The sequence below is a fragment of the Camelus bactrianus genome, chromosome 4 (assembly GCF_048773025.1).
Source record: "Camelus bactrianus isolate YW-2024 breed Bactrian camel chromosome 4, ASM4877302v1, whole genome shotgun sequence".
Classification (NCBI taxonomy): Eukaryota; Metazoa; Chordata; class Mammalia; order Artiodactyla; family Camelidae; genus Camelus; species Camelus bactrianus.
Window position 1 is genome coordinate 66490458 of NC_133542.1, and position 17703 is coordinate 66508160.

The window sequence follows — 17703 nt, forward strand, 5'->3', positions numbered from 1 at the left end:
CACATGTGGACACTCACAGCCTGGGTTCCCTTCTCCACACACAAACTGAGCTTAGATATCCATCATCTTCTGAAACCAAATATGCACACTTAGACTTCCATCCGGCCCTACAGACACCACACATCCCACCTTGATGCAGTCAGACATACCATTACCTCCCTAGTTGCCCTCATTTACAAATGAAAACACCCTGCACAGCGGTTCTTACACTTGTACACATGCCCATTGTTAAGAGCACAGACTCCCATGGAGCTCCAACCCACGTAAAACCTCATGTCCTCTACTGAGACACCCACAGATATACACACATATCCCTACCCACAGATATACACACATATCCCTACAGATGGCGAAACAACCATTCATAGTCAGAAACAGCACACATACCTCTGCAGACACATGATTCCGAATCGTCACAGCTTCAGTCATGCACACACACAGGCACATTCTAACAGACACAGGCAGACAAGGGCATCTGTGTAATACTAAAGTCTCACACCAGCATCCTTGAAAGATACAAATATCTGTTCCTTTACAGACACCAAGGTACACAGAAATGGTTCCAGTCCTGGCCAGTGGCATCTCCCACCTCCTGCATCTCAGCCATTTATTGCTCTCTGACACAGACATTCACAGTGAAAAGTTTCTCTTTGGACCCAAATCTTTTCTAGTAAGAGCACAGTTGCAATGTGAAAGCTGCGTGTGTGTGTGTGCGTGCACATATGCACACAATATGTGCGCACACACACACGTGCACCCTAAAACATCCACAGTCCACAGATGAGCAACCTTCTCCTCTTCAAGTATCTTTTTTGGACATAATAAACCCAGCTGCTACTCCTCAGTATTTTGATTCATGGCAGGCTTGGCATTTTACAATCATGGCTTTTCTTTTCACAGTAACCAAGGAGGTAGTGTCTCTTATTGTACTCATTTCACTGATGAAGAAACTGAGGTTCAGAGAGATCATGTAATATGTCCAAAACGGTGCCACGTGGCTAATAATGAACAGGGCCGGGAACTCAAAACCAGATTCCTTTGACATTGGAGTTCATGCTCTTGATTTCTAGGCTACATACATGACCACGTCCACTGTATGCATACACACTCAGACATGCATATGCACACACACCTTTTCCATATTCTCTGTCAAAAGACCTGGGTGTGACTCCTGGCCTCACCATTTATGGGCTAAGTTTGCTTCATCATCTACAAAATGGGAATGATAGGGCGATCTTATCTCCTTCTTTCCTCCCCTTCTGGGTAGCTGGGGGGAGTGGGAGGTCATTGAATATTATACAAAGCTGCACATATGTCAGATGTGTGAGTGCGGGAGGACTCCAGGAAAGAAGAGGCCATGAGGTTGGTACTGGCTTTGCAAGCAAGAGATGTGGAGGACACTTGAGCTGAAATGAAAGGGCAGATGAAAGATGGGTGGATTCAGGAGAGAGAATAAAGTGTTTTAGGTATAGAGATGCCTGCCAAGATTCAGAGGCTGGACAAATAAGCTGTTGCAGTCCTGAGAAGGAATGTGAAGCTTATGCCCCTTGAGTGATAATAGTAATAATACAATCACTGTTTATTGAGCATTTCTGTGCCAAGCACTCTTTTACATGCGTTACGCTCTTTACCCTTTGGAGCAACCCTGTATGGAGGTTGTATTATTATACTTACTTCGTAGTTGAGAAAACAAGCTTACAGAAGCCTCATTTCAAGCTCTAGCACGCAGACTCCAAAACCCAAACTCTTACCTACTATTCTGCTCCTGAATTCTGATATGGCGCTCAGAAAATCAAAACCAGAATAAGAGGCATTAAATTTGGTAGGGAAGCACAAGGACTCTGGAGCCAGATTGCAGTGGTGCTAATCTTGACCTTGTCCCTTATTACAAGGAGGACCCTGGACAAGCTATTCAGCCACTCTTTAGTCTCAGTTTCCTCATCTGTAAAGTGGGGATGATAGCAGAGTCCACTTCTTGTGCTTGTGAAAATTAAGCAAATGAAAAAGGGCTCAAACCATGCCCAGAACACAGAAAGCAACCAATAAATATTAGCCATTGCTGCAGTATGGACTGGCTGCATTTTTCAGTTGTTATTCTAATAGGTGCCACATCAATTTTTTTTTTTTTATGGAGGAAGGCAGGATGTAAATTAACCAAATAATCAACTATTCTGAATAACTGCAGAACCATTCTTCCAACCTAGGACTTGCCTGACTTCAAAGAGGACAGGAGTGAAATTACTTTGGAAGAGAAACTCCTGGCTCCAGCAGGAGAGTCCGGATAGGAGTGACCTTAGCAAAGTCAGGATTAGCAAACTCAGCACAGTCTCTTAGGATACTTGGTCTCTTCCTAACGGAGACTGTGGGCAGGTCACTTAGCATCTCTGAGCCTCAGTTTCCTTACTTGCAGCTAGGGGATAACAGTCCTCACCTCTCAGGATTGTGGTGACAATTAACCATATATTAAATACTACTGCTTTAAAAGTGTTGCCTCCATTCCTGGCACCGTATAAGCACCTTACATGTTCAAGGTTGTAAGTAGTCTATGTATACGATGTCATCAGCATCTGATATGTACATGTCCTGTGCACCCTGCATGTATGTCATCTCATCTAGTTCTCACCTCAGTCCTTCTCCTGGCCACTGAATGGGAAGTGGTCATCTCACCCTCCGGGGTGAGTTTTGCCATCCTCCTCCACCTGAGTCGAAGTCCAAGGTTTGAGTTTAAAAAGAGGTTTCATTAGTAACTGGATAATTCTGTGGGAGCGCCTCTAGCAGCAGTTTGGCCCCGCCAGGGAGTAATTCTAGGAAGGTAATGTGAGCTGGGGGAGGCTGGAGACCCAACTTCACATTTATTTACTCTGACAGCTAAATTGGTGAGCAAGGAGGGAAAATCAGATGAAAGGCATTTCAGAGTAAATACTAAATACAAAATTTAAACATACAGGTTGTGACAAATGGGAAGAGGGTGATGGGAAAAAAAACAGGCAGCACTGCCCTCCCTGGCTCAGGATCCTCTCCTCACCTTGTCACCTTGCTGGGCATTTCCTGTTTGAGTAGAGGAAAGAGCACAGAATGGGGGTATGGACCACATGACCCTAGGCAAGCAATTTAACTTTCGTGGCCTCAGCATCCTCATTGGTGAAATGTGTGTGTTATTTGAATCAGATGATTGTGGAAGTGATGGAGACAGTGCTAGCCTTGGATTCAGATAGACCTGAGGTCAAATCCCAGCCCAGCCACTTTCTGGCTGGGTGAACTTGGAAAAGTCACTTATCTGCACCTCGGCTTCCTAAACTATGGGGATAGTCTCAACCTCAGAGGAGAAAATGAGATAATCAGTGTGGAATGGTTTTTTAGACTTCAAAGTATATTGCAAATGCAAGTAGCTATGATCACGAAGTCGTTGGGGCCTCTTCCAGCTCTGATGTTCACCGTGTAAATTCAAGTCAGCAGACTTTAATGAGGCACTTACTCCAAACCAGCCTCCAGATGAGGCACAGGAAGCAGAGTAAACTGTGAGGAGCCCAGTCTATGGGGAGAGAAAGAGCCAGCATTTGCAGTGTAGTGACAGGTGCTACACACTGGGGAGCAGAGGGGCTAGAGAAGCAAGTGGGGGGGGGAGCATTTAACCTGGCTTGTGGGGCAGGTATTGGGAAAGGTGTCCTAAAGGAAGTGATCTTTCAGTGGAGTCCTAAGGGATGAGTAAGTCTGAGGCAGGCTAGGACTGAGGAGTTGGATCAGGATGGAGGGTGGGTGTCCAGTTAATGGTCTGCTGGGGCCATGTTGGGAGATGAAGCTGAGGAGGTAGGTAGGAGCCAGATCATGGAAGGCTGAGCATTGTGTTGAGGAGCTGGGATTCTTCCTGAAAGCTCTGGGTCTATGAGCCACCAGTTCTACAGGAAGCAGCATCCTGTCTCTGTAGATGCAACATGGTATGATAGTTAGGGAGTCTGGGTTTGGAGCTGGGTAGCCTGAGTGAATACCTGACTCTATTACAGACTGGTTATAGGACCTAAGGTGGGCGACAAACTCTACGAGCCTTAGTTTCCTCAACCACCAAATAGGCATTAACAGCCCATTTACAAGTGTTGCGATGATTCCAGGAGACCAACATGCATCTCTAAGTTGAGAGCTTGGCACTGGCCTGGCATCCCGTAAGCACTCAGTCGCTAAGTGCCATTGTCATCTGTAAGAAGAGGGTATAATGGGGGCAGAGGGGGCACTAGCTAACCAGGCTGTCCTCAAGGGGCTAGATGTCTCCTCCTCAGGGAATTCTGCCCTGACCACACTGTCTGAAATATATCTCTCTTACTAATAATCTTTTTCCAGCAGAGGATGGATAAATCTTAAAAATAGCTAGGCTGGGATAAGCCTTGTATAGCATGCTAAGCAGGGGTTTGAGGATAGATTTGAGGGGGATGAGTCCTTCACTGAGTCCTGAAGATATTGCAATAATCTAAGGGAGAGGTGATGTGGCAGCTTCAGGGACAAGAAGGATGGAAAGAAGGAATATAATGAAAAGTTAATTATTGTATGTCACTTCATTATGCTATATATGATCACATGTTACATACATTTGTAATTATAACACATCCAGTTTCCTAAATAATCTTTACATATTTAAGCTGTACATGATATTATATAGGATCATACATATAATATATATAATACATGATTCTAAATAACATCATATATAATTTTAATATAAAAGGTTGATTATGTAGGAGACTGGATGTGAGGAGTAGGGGGAAGGAAAGTGTCAAAGATAACTTATAGTTCTCTAATTTTTAACTTATTTCTTATAAACATTATGCTGTTCCCAAAGACATGGAACACAGGAGCAACTGGTGAGGGGCCAGGGGGAGTAATGAGCTCAATTTTGGTTCAGAGTACCAGGGGAATGTCCAGGTGGAGGGGCCCAGGAGTGAACAGAACATACAGGTCTGGAGCTCAGAAGAGAGGCTGGAAGTGGAGAAAGAAGAGACGTCAGTGCAGAGAGGGCAGTTGTAACCAAGGGAGCTGAAACTTCCCGGCACCCAGGATTAACTCCACATGAAGGAGTAGAGTTGATTTGTTTACTTTCCAATTTCAGGGGGAAACAGCTTGTCCCCGAGGCTCATCTATTTTTCAATAAGAATCATTTTTTTATATTATACATTTTTAAAAAAAAATATATAGTGATAAATGCTAAAGCAGAACCAGGTATTTAGGAAGCAGGGAGGCAGTTTACTGCCTTGAGGCGGGGTGGTGAGATGTGTTAGATGAATGGGGTGGAGCTGCATGGAAGGGACTTTCCAGGTGGAAGGAACAGCTTGTACAAGGATTCGGGGGGCTGGGAGGTTGCATTGTGCTTGGGGTGTACAAGCAGGTTCATTGGTAGGGGGAGAATGTGTATTGGGGCGCACTGCAGAAGGCCTCACACACCTGGCTTATCCTGTGGGTACAGGTATCTGGAAGTGTCTTAGCCCTTATGATCAGCTGTCATGATCACTTCACCTGGCTTTGCTCTTTTTTCTTCCTCCAATAGTTTTCTTAAACCTTTCTCCTGGCTTGTGTTTAAACATCCTTCGGCACTCAGTCAGGTGTTGCTTGCTCTGGGAAGTCATCTATGTCCTCACCTCCGTTTCCAGCTTGGTTAAGTGCCCATCTTCTGCGCTCCTGCAGCTCCCAAATCTTTCCTTTACACGAAGCGTACGGGGACCATGCTTCATTCTCTTTAGACCTTCCACGCCTGGCATGTGCAGATGGAGGAACGAACAACGTTCCTTCTGATGGGGTCACCCGCCAGCAAGCTTTTCTTTCAATGAGGAGAGGCCGTGTTTTCAGAAGAGGAAAACTTAATGTTTTTTAAGGCTGAATTTTAAATTCTATTTCTACCTGAGAAAGGTCACAGGGCAGATCAAAAATAAAAATGCCATTCTGTGTGATCAGTAATCCTAGCCAAGTAAGACTGAAAGCAGAGGAAAGAAGATGTCCTGGGATAAATTCTGACAGGTCTGTCTTTTTTCACCTGGGATTCAGTTCTCTCTCCAGAGACCATGAAGGAGAGCCTGCCTGAGAATGAAACCAACCCAGAGGAAGACACAATCAAGAGATAGACAGATCCCTGACCATATCATTTGAACACCTGCACTTTTTAGTTACATGAGCCAATAAATGTCCTACCAGAAGGTAGTTGGAGTAGGGTTTCTGTCATTTGAACAGAGTCCCGACTAACCTGCTCACACGACTGGGGCCAGAAGTCTAACTCAGGCACACCTAACGGCAAAGCTCTCTGGGCCGGTTTTCTCCCACATCCAAGGAGGAAATTTAGTCTGCACTTGTACAGTTTTTTTCAGTACAGCAATGCTGCTAGGCTTGGAGAGCCAATTCTCCATCCCAAAAGATGTAGGGGAGGCCAGAGACGTGATAAGGAAGCTGACAGCACTCACTGCACACCATTCTATCGCCTCTGTGCTTTTTTTTTTTTTTTTTTTTTTTTTTTATTCTTTGCTTTTAACACCGAAACTGTTGACACCACAAAGGTTTAGAAAGACATTTTCACGAATGGAATGTAGTTTAGAGCTGGGGCTGGCAAATCTTTTCCGTGAAGGGCCAGATGGTAAATATTTTAGGCTTTGTGAGCCATAGTCTTTGTTGCACTACTCAACTCTGTAATTGTAGTGGGAAAATAGCCATGGACGATATGTAAATGAGTAGACGTGGCTATGTTCCAATACAGATTTATTTATGGACACTGAAATTCAAAATTCATCTAATTTTCATGTGACACAGAACAGTATTCTTGACTTTTTCCTCAGCCATTTGAAAATGCAAAAACCCTTCTTAGCTTGGTGGGCCGTACAGAGGCACAAGCCAGTTTGGTGACGCAACACCACCGGATTAGGATTCTACCTCATGCTCTCCCATTAACTGCGTGATCCTGGCCAAGTCACTCTCTCTCTCCGGGTTTCTGTTTTTTTTTTTTCCCGTCTGGACAATGAGGGGGCCACGTGGGATATCCTCTCAAGGCCCTTCAGTCCTTGAGTACCATGATTCTGATTCTATCAACAAACATTTATTAAGCATCTATTACATACCTGGCATTGCTTCAAATGTTGGGGATATAATAGTGAATAGACGTTCCTGCTCCCATGGAACTTACGATCTGATATAAAAAGAGAGAGGGAGTAATTTTGTATACTATGTTGGGTAATGATAATTGCTATTTAGAAAATGAAGAAGGGGACAAGGGTTAGGAAGTGACAGGACTATGATTTTAGAAAGGGACCGACCACGGAACAGAGACATGAACAAGTGAGGGAGTGGGCTCTGTGAACAGCCCATGTGAAAGCCTCATGGTAGGAGCTCCCTGTAGTAAAGGAAGAGCAAGGCCAGTGTGGCTGGCGGGTAACAGGCTACAGGGTGAGACGGGCAGTCAGGGACAGGTTCATTTAGGGCCTTGGTGTGATGGAAAGCCACTGGCATGCTCAGATTTGGAAAGGACTGCTTTGGCTACTGTGTGGGAAATTGACTCTAAGGAGGCACAGAGATAGTTCGGAATGTACTGCAATAGTTCAGGCAAGAGAGAAGGATGGTTTGAACAAAAATGGTAGTGTTGAAGGTGGTGAGAAGTGGTTGGATCCAAGATGTATTTTGAAGGTAGAGTTGACAGGATTTGTTGAAGGGTAGAAGGAGCTGAAGAGAAAAATAGAAATCAAGGATAAATCTGATGGAATCAAATCATATTTTAGGAACATAATCATTACATACAGGAAATATTTAACATTAATTTTGAAGGCAAGAATGAATCCTATTCTTTGTATAGCAGTATTAAAAACCACAGATACATTTGGTGATACAGAAATTAACTGTACATACTATAATAGACAAGGGAAAGCTCTAGAATACTTGGTTTTAAGAAACTTTTGCTGTTGATTTTTGACATGCTTTGAAAAATCTTTCCTCATGTGATTCATTTCCCCAATACTGAGAATCAACTGGTTAGGGTTATGTTTTGCATTTGATAAAACAGAAGCTGAGATTAAGTAGTTCATACCTCTCTCCTAAATATTTCCCTCTTCGCTCTTGTATAAATCAAAAGTGACTTCATTTTAGCTGAACAGTAAACCCACAAATAATTTTAAAGTATAGATAACTTCGTAGCAGAGTTGACCAAATTAGCATTTATATTTTACAAACCTTTCACCAAACTGCTTTCAGCATATTTATGACAGATATATTTATTCTTTTGAAACCTCTACTTTAAAACAGGGACTAAATGCATTCTGAAACTTTAGGGGACTTCCAAAAACAACTTCTTTCCAAATAGTTAAGAGTTACAGTGAGAACAGCCAATCTCTTTTCTCATCTCTAACAACAGAAGTAGGCAGGCATGAAGGGTGGAGAGAACTGCCTCTGAGGACACCTCTAGCCAGAGCCTTCTGCAGGGAAGGCACTTGGAAACAGCACCCCGCTGGGACCCATGGACCCAAGGGAAACGAGCCTCCCAGGGAGCTGCAGTCTTTACAGCAGGGGATGGATGAGAGAAGACACAACCACAGACACTGTCTTGCATTTATTCACACAGAGGAATAAGAACTGGTACAAATAATAAACACTGCTTTAAATACAAATAAATAGTTCTGGTTTCTAAAGGAAACAACTCCAGATATTTTCTAAGTTCCTATTAAAAATAGATTATTTTGCATTAAGTCAGTCCTACTCCACAATAACCCTTTGAGGACTTCAGGATAAAATGGTGAATTGTATGCTCTAAGAAGTCACCAGAAAAATGAGATAATGCTTCCACCTCCCTGAACTATCCCCGAGGTGGAAGGAGAGTTACTTGCATTTTAGAGCTAACAAATACAGAAAGTATTCACCTTTTAAAGATACCTGAAAAGTTCTGCTTGGGAAAGGTGGTAAGAATTTCTCTGACCCAGTTCTGTGAATTCTGAAACCTCATTATGTTAAAGTTTTGGTTCAAGTGTCTTAAATTCATGTATGCTCATAGGATGACAAGTTCCTATAATGAAGTTTCCTCTCGCTAGGAACAATGATGGTAGACAGCCTGTAATCACTACGAGTGACACCGTGGGTAATACAGTGATTTACCTGGTAAAGCAGCAATGGTGCTGCCCAGTGAAACAGTCCATCAACCTGGCACCAAGACGACCGAGACTCCTGACAGAAGCATACTCCCAAATCTGTTGATTTATTTTTATTTCTCTATTGTTCTATTTAAAATGCTCAAAGTGGCAAAAAAAAAAAAAAAAAAAGAACCTGGGGAGAAATATGTTCTACAAATGAAGAATTGTCTTAAAGTCATGCAGTCTCCCAAGCTTTTAAAAACTACAAAAAGCATGAAGTCACTATAGTCTTGGTGCCAGAGCAGTGCCTGCTCCATTGGTTTTCTGTGTCCACGCACGTCCCCACCTCACCCCCGACAAGACAATTCAATTTCTTCTACTCAGACCCCTACACACTTATTAATAAATAATATGTTTGACAGAGATCAATATAGCAATGTTTAAGTTTTCAAAGAAAATTTGCTTTTCTATTTAGATTAACCATGATACAATTCCAAATAGAACATTCTCATGCTATTAAAAACAATCTCATGCAATAAATGCAATTTTAAAAGCCCCACATTAACAATGACATTTGGTATTATAGAAGGCAGGATTATTTAGATTTAAAAAAAATGATCAGACAGAATAAAAGTTGGATTTCCAAACAGAACTCCTGTTGTGGTATAAAATGCTAAATTTCAGTCTACAGTTTTGTCGACGCAAATGATTTTAAGATATACACCATGTTTCCCTAATTGGGATTTTTGAAACAATAAGCATAATTCTCAAACAGATTACCACAACATTTGCTCAAAGAACCAGCTCTTTTTGCCAAGAACTTTTTTCTTTTTAGTCCAGTTGGAGGGACTTCCATTGAAAATTTTGGAACAACAGTTCTGAACATGATTCAAAATCTCTCACTTCCCTCCCTGTCTTTTACTTTTTCTTTATGTTGTAAAGAGAGTTGAGCACAGAAAAATGTTTTTTTTTTTAAGATGGATATTAATAAATTAAGTTTCCTGATTTAAATAACAACAGTTTTATGTTTGCCTTTCTCTCTGGCACACTATATGATGTTTCTAGAGTTACAAATCCAAACAAACCAGCCAACTAGAGCATCCCAGTGTTCAGATCACAGTTTTGGATACAATCCTATTTATTCTGGATGATGCTCAATTCCACACATACTTCAGGGAAGAAACATCCATAAGAACATCCAAAAATGTCATGTGACCAAACTCTTAACATGTGATTGTGCTCTGCTGGATAGTACCATTCACATCGACAAAGTACAAAGGCAGAGGATTTCAGGTGTGGAGACCAATTTGCTTCTGCTGTTACGGGAATTCATGAACATCATCTTCGGGACTTCCAGGCTGTTCTAGAGTAAGGAGTAGTCCTTTTTTTGTCTGGTGGCTTGAAGTAGGAATAAACAGGCGCTGCTGGATACTCTGCATCAGGATTTTCCGCCATCATTTTCAGCTTTGCTTCAATGGCTTTTATCTTGGCAGTGACGCTAGGAAAAGGACAGCAGAGGATGAGAGTGGGCCTGGGTACACGGAGAGGACCCCTGCGTATTTCACCTTCATTGTGCCGCTTGTGCGTATCAGAGAAGCAACCAGATACTCAAACACAAACACGAAAACGTTTCATAGAAAACACACACAAAAATAATTAATGTTGTCATTTTAGGAAAGAGATCAAGTCTGAACCATCTATTAAGTTTTTACTGTATGATACCATTAGGAGTATTTCGCGTGTTGCTACATTTAAACCTCTGACACCAACACTTTCAGCACTTTAAGGCTTGGCAGATGGTAGGTACTCAAAATAATTCGTGTAGAAATTGAAAGCAGAGTCTAGGAGAGGTATCTGTACACCCACGTTCATGGAAGCATTAATTCACAATTGATAAAATGTGTAAGTAACCCGAGTGTCCATTAGAGCATGAATGGCTAAGCAAAATGTGCTCTGTCCACACACTACAACATGGATGAACCTGGGGGACCTTGTCTTATGAAACAAGCCAGTCTCAAATAGACAAACACTGTATGACTCCACTGACACAAGGTACCTGAAGTCGTCAGCATCAGAGAGAGAAAGCGGAACAGTGATTGGCAGGGGCTTGGGGGAAGTGAGAATGGGGAGCTACTGTTTAACAGGTATAGAGTTTCAGCAGAGGCAAAGAATTGTGGAGACGGATAGTGGCAATGGTCATACAAAACTACGCATGCGCTTAATACCAGTGAACGGTACACTTAAAAATGGCTAAGATGGTAAATGCTATGTTACGTATATTTTACCACAACAAAAAAAATTGGAAAAAATAATCCATATAGGCTCATCCCTCATTTTGTAGATGAAGAAAACGAGGCACAGAAAGAAAGGTTAACTTGCCCAGTGTTACTAGCAAATGGTAGAGTTGAGATTTGAATAAAACTGGACTCTGGAGCCCCTGCTATGAACTATTACACTGGACCACCTTCTGAATCACTGAATAATAGAAAAAACATTCTGGAAATCCTATGAAGTCCCTTTTTACTGTCATTTCCAGAGCGCTTACAATGGGCCAGGCAGTGTGCCCAGGACTTTACTTACATCGTTTCTAATCCTTGCAATGATATTGCAAGGGTTATCATCTATGTTTTATAGATAAACAAAAGCAGAGAGGTAGCGATTCACCCAAGGGTCACACAGCTTGCAAACCGCGGAGCCGGGATTCAAGCCCAGCTTGTCTATCATCAAAGCCCTTGCTTTTTCCCTTTGTTAGACTGGGAGCTGAGCAGCCTGTATTAGACAGAAGGGGTGAGGAGACACTGCAGAAGGGGTGAGGAATTCCCTTTGCATCAAGGTCACTACCGACCCCGGACCAGAATACAAAGCACTCAGGCAGAGTATTTTTTGGCCCACAGCTCACTTTATTTTCAATTCTTGATGCTGTCAATGATCTACAGTTAGGGAGAGAGGCTTGGGAAGAAACATATACATGGCCTTTTAAAGATTTTCAAAAGGCATACATGTGCACATATTCCTAACATTACACAGGCAATGTAAAATTAAAAACTAAGTTGCAATAAAAAAGAACCCTGAGGCATTACTGAGATGCATTCCAGCACCTTTTCCATTAATGGAAAATTAACAACAAGCCATTCATTCCATATAAGTCATAGGGGAAAAAAAACTTCTCTAATTAAGCATAGATGTAGCTCAGCGGTAGAACATGTGTCTAGCGTGCACAAGGTCCTGGGTTCAATCCCCAGTACCTCCATTAAAATAAATAGCCTAATTACCTCCCCCAGAATAAAAATAAATAAATAGATAGATAGATAGATAGGTAGGTAGATATTAACAGAAAGTTATGAGCCGAGGTTCTCTGATTGAAAAATAAATGGAAAACACTAGGCTAGGTTATCTAGTGAAAAGAGCAAACACTGAAAATAAGACACTGAAGACATGTTCACTGTTAACATGGAGATCACCAAGCACAATGCAGTCACCCCTTCCCAACACGAGCTGGATTTATGAAAACCTCCATGAAAAACTAATCTGTGGTTAAGGAGGCCCAATATTATGGAGAAAATAAGATAGCTGAAATAAGTTCCTAGTGAATCCATAAAAGTCATAATAATTTTTTAAAAAATTGGGGGGGGGAAGAGTACAAACTAAATCAGCACAAAATTAAGAAATATCAACAGTATTAAACAAATTAGTAACTATAAAATTAATTTTAATTTACCAATTTTATCAGTCCTGAAAACTTTTCAGGATCACCTTCCCCTGCGGTTTAATGAGATGCTTGCAAATCCGTTTTGTTTGGTTCAGATAATACACAAGAAAGGTTATTTGTTTTTCTCCGGTTTGGCCCTCTATCCAAATAGGCATCGCTTTCCTGACTTCACGATGAGTGTTGACTTCTGATCCTTATAAAACACTGACGCTCTTTCACATACCTTCTTCCTCTCCCCTGGAACAGGCTTCAGAACTGTATTCCTGTATTTACAGCCTGGAGTTTCTCTGAAGCAGTAACTGAAAGACTAATTTTGAAGTCCGGTAGACCTGGCTTTGAATCTGGACTCTGCAATTTGTTACCTGCGTGATCTTGGCCAAGATGTTTTACCTCTCTAAACTTGTTTCCTCATATGTAAAATGACTATAATAGTACTTTTGCCAGAATTACTATAATTGAATGTCATAATGGCGTGTAAAGTATTTAGCACAGAGCCTGTTTCATAGTAAGCCCAATAAATCCTGGCTATTGCTATTGCTCACGTTTCTTCCCCAGGCTACAGTGCTAAAAAAAAACAAACCCTCTACTTCGGCTCATCCATCTACTTAACTTCCCCTTTCTCTTCCCAACCCTCAATTCTTTCTGTTTTGAATTAACTGCAAAGACGTAATTTACAATTTGTAGTACCAGAACCAAAACTGTTAATAGTCGTTGAAATGGTACATAAATTTAAAGTGCTGCAAACTCAAATTCTGTATAAATTTTGTTGGGGAGAAATTAGTGTATAATGACAAATGCTGAAGATTACCAAGGCCTTATTAAAATGCCTGTTTTCAGGGCAAGGACTGTGATATACCTTTGCATTCCCAGTGCCAAGTGTAATAGCTGGTACATGGTAAGTACACCTAGCCTTTTTTGAGTGTTATGAATTCTGTAAATGGGGAGGAGGTATGAATTCTGTGCTCTGGTGGGTACAGGAGGAGGTGAAATGTATACATTCTGGAGATTACCAGAACACATCTCTCAACATGTCAAAAGCTAGTAGATTCTACTCTACATTAAGAGTGCAAGGTTTACTAGAGCATGAATGGAGGTTAGAATGAAGAAATGGCTCAAGCTCTTGCAGACTGCTTTGTGTCCTCCTACAGGACACCATCTTACCTTAGGTTAGACTGAGTCGGCTCAGTGCTTGAGGACGGCTCCAGACTAATTGGAAGGATCTTATCATTCTTGTTATGGTCGTACCTCTGAAAGTAAGAAAAAGGCAAATTACTCACTTGGGCAGAAACCAGCCCTTTACTGTGGCACATGTGTTCAGAAACCCCAACCCCATCTGTGTTATTGTTAGATTATTTCTAGACAATCTTAGGACTGCTTTATACTCAGAATTAATGCAAAAGTCCAGATAGTTTTGGCCTAAAAGTTATAAACTTTGAAAAAGAAGTTTAGAAGTGGTTTCTCATCTAGCCATTAATCCTCCTTATTTGGTAGGAAAAGAAATTCAACCTTTCTACTTGCAGATGGCACAAATACACAGCAGGATTGCCCTCTTAACATTCTTACTCTGTCACATATCACCTCTTCCAATATTGATTTTGCTCTGCGCAAAGCAATGTAAAATTTTGCTAGATTTCTGCAAATTATCAACCATAATGTACAACTCTTTACAGGTCTAAGTGGAGAAGAAAAGAAACAACAGCTTTCAGCCACTGATCCAGGAAACATTCTCTGGTAAAAGAGTAGTTTATTTGATGTCAGGTAATTATATACTTCTTTAAAAAAGTAAACACAATTTTAAAGAGCAATCAGGAGCCTCTGGTCAAAAAGACTTGTAGGAGAAGAGAACCGCAGGGCACAGAGATTCTCAAATGAAAGACAGAACGAAGGATGGTTTATTTCTCTTGCGCCTCTTTTCAATGAGATGCAGAATGAGAAAATGACAGCCAGCTTGGCAAATGAGACTTGATTTTCTTTTGAGTAAAAAAAGTATTTGGTAATTCTTGTTGTTTCTATTTTTAAGGCAATGTGTCCTAGAAATTGAGAAGGCTCAAAGACCCAAAGTGTCTGAGCTGTGTTTTTTAGCTTGGACACTGAACTCAAATGTTTAATTACTGTGACTCGTTACTGGGAAGCTTGTTGGGTAGAGTCTCTGATCAAAAGTCATGCTTATCTAGCTACAGATTGAGGCTTTCATTTTAATTGCCACAAATCTTTTTGCAGACAGGCCTGTCAAGACCACACTGCAGGAGAAAGAGAATCAACTTTGGGAATTGTTCCACTGCACGTAACTTCACCTGTGCTGGCAGTAACAGAATCCCACTTTTTTTTTTTTCACGGGTGTAGCTTTTCCAGTGTATTTTCCCAATAGAACAACTGGAGATGAAAATGACAGTTTGCTACTGCTCGGACCTTGGAGTCAATAAAGACACTACAAATAACTCTCAAAATCTCGGGAGTGAGGAAATGCCAGTGCTTTCAGCATTCTTACAAACTACCCATTTCTCAAGCATTTAGAATAAACAATTCAAACTCTCCACAGAATTGAGAGGCTGGGAAGAGTCTAATAATGCCTAAAGCAACTAATTTTAAAAATAAATACATTTTTTTCCTCCAAAGAACAACCCCCACTAAAAAAATAATAGGGGTCTGAGTATACACATCAGCCACATGGAAAAATCAATCAGAAACAGAATCTGCGGGTATGTGGAGAGAAACAACGAAGGAACTTAATCCCTCCTGAGATGTTTCTCAGAAGAAAAATCTGGCAACACACATGGTACGTACAAGCAGGAGACCAGAGTATGGCCGCTCCAGATGTGCAGAGGCTGGGATGCAAACGGGTAATGGACAACTGTCCTTCAGAAGACTCGTTTAGGGTGAGCTATGCTGTCTTTCCAGCCCGTCAGACTTACCTTCACTTGAGCGTGAGCCCATCGCACCACCAGCTTCTTGGACAGAGCCAGCTTGCCATTGAGACACTGGATGGCTTGTTCTGCTTCCTGTTCAGGACAGGGACTGAGGTTAGTCAAAATTTTAAATGGCTGACTAGCTGTATGGGTTCTCACAGGGCCTCACTGGCTTTGATGGTTGAATTTCTAAATGCTTTTGGTAAACAAGTGGCGAAGCATTTACAATTTTAAAAAAGCAGAATAACAAAGAGGGTATGAGTTTTTGTAAACGCAGTCAAACGAATATTCAAATCCTGGCTCTGTCACTTACTGGCAGTGTTAATATTTGGCAGTCACTTAATCTCTCTGGGTTATTAGCCTTTTTCACCTGTAAAATATGGATATGACTACTTGGTCCTCAGTGGCTACCGTGAGAAGTCAAAGAGCACAGGCAGAAAGCATGGAGCATACGGTAAGCACTCAACCAATGTCAGGTAACAATTTTGTTCCTATTAGGTGACACTTTTCTACACACTTCTGTTAGTTAGAGTGGCACCTAGTATGTGAAGAAACTGTACTCCTCCTGGGGATTCTGAAACTATATCCTGGACTAGCACTTATCCCCCCTGAATCTAAAGTGAGAAACAGTCACGGCTTCAAAGGATATGGGAGTGAAGGAAACCAGGCCGGAAAAAGCAGGAGTGAGTCAAAGAGACTATGAGCAAGGTATGTGTGTGAGCCAATCTGTGCACCTGGTTTTCAGAGCCAGAAGTTCCCTGACCCTTTCCCCATCAGATATAGGAGCAGCAAGGTTGAAAGGAATTCCTGAAGCTGGATAATTGGCACTCTAGGACATTCCCAGGAAGCCTGGCTGTACTTTTCCATCCTGCCAAACCTTCTCCGCTCCATTTGTATCCGTGAGGCATACGGCCAAGTGTAACCCACGTTTACTGGGAGTGAAGAAGCCCTTAAGGAACAGGAAGAGGAACAAGGAGAGTCTGAGGCCTCAGTGTAAGACTAGCAGGCATTCCAGTCTGCTTTTACTAGTACTTCTCCTGGTCCTCTGGGTCTCATGACATTCAACAAATACCTGAGACCCCACTGTGAGATAAGTGCTTGTCACCGGCATCTTGCTTCACTATGGCACACAAAGCTGAGGGATAGGTGAGATGTTTTATTCTTCTTTTAGTTTCATTTAGTGAGTTAGAATTCACATGACACTCTCTTTAATTCTGTAGCATCAGCAGTTGTTAAGATGCCAGCAGGTGATAAAATGTTTTAAAAAATAATTTCCTATTTCTGCAACTTGTTTCAAAATTCATGTATTCAACAGTATTATTAAATGCCAAATGTGTTTTCACATGTACCCTCACCTGTTCTCTCAACTTCCTATAAGGAAGGAGGGTGGAGGGTGTGTGTTTTTAATCCCCATTTTTAGATGAAAACTGAGGCCAGAAGTTAAGAGGCTTGATTTGCCCAAAGTTAATAAATTAAAGAGCCAGAAATCCAAGCTAAGGTTTGTGACTTCTAGTTCAGTGTTTTTAAACCAACAGCTACCCTCAACATGACCAATGATTTTAGTTGTCTGTAAATATCCTCATCACACTCTATCATTAGAGAAGAATAAAGTACTTTAAAATGCTAACTATATAGGGCATTCTTTCATTTTGTTTTCTCTAAAAACAAAACAAAAACTGAACAATTAGAACAACAATGTATCACTTATTGCCTATCATATCTGCAAAAATAAGAGGAAATTAAAAAAAAATCCCCAGCACTAGTAAGGACAAATGACACTCTCACATAGTTTCAGAACATACTGATACATCATTTTTTGAAGGCAATTTGGCAGTCATGTTAAGAAAAAATACGCACGGCCTTTGTTGACACCACTTCGTTTCCACGAATGTAGTAAATATGCACATAGTTAGCGCTAAAAAGATGTTCATTACTGTACTGTTTACACTTGTGAATCACTGTGGACAACCTTAACAGCTAACAATTGGAGACGAGTCAAATAACTTTTCATATG

General features: G+C 41.4%; 1 protein-coding gene and 1 long non-coding RNA gene across 3 annotated transcripts in view; one reads left to right on the forward strand and one right to left on the reverse strand.

Annotated features, from left to right (window-relative positions):
- The window catches only part of LOC123617192 (uncharacterized), an 18966-nt gene extending 2882 nt beyond the window's left edge, over positions 1-16084 (forward strand). Inside the window, exons 2-3 of the long non-coding RNA XR_006725326.2 lie at positions 14454-14541; positions 15004-16084. This is a non-coding gene — a long non-coding RNA (uncharacterized LOC123617192). The remainder of the gene's footprint in view (positions 1-14453; positions 14542-15003) is intronic.
- RBM18 (RNA binding motif protein 18) overlaps positions 8546-17703 on the reverse strand; it is a 19461-nt gene continuing 10303 nt past the window's right edge. For both annotated transcript variants that reach the window (XM_010956183.3, XM_045517582.2), the window contains 3 exons: positions 15696-15782; positions 13945-14030; positions 8546-10572 (listed from right to left, as the gene is read on the reverse strand). In XM_010956183.3, coding sequence (XP_010954485.1) covers positions 10413-10572; positions 13945-14030; positions 15696-15782 — 333 coding nt within the window. In that variant the 3' untranslated portion in view covers positions 8546-10412. The remainder of the gene's footprint in view (positions 10573-13944; positions 14031-15695; positions 15783-17703) is intronic.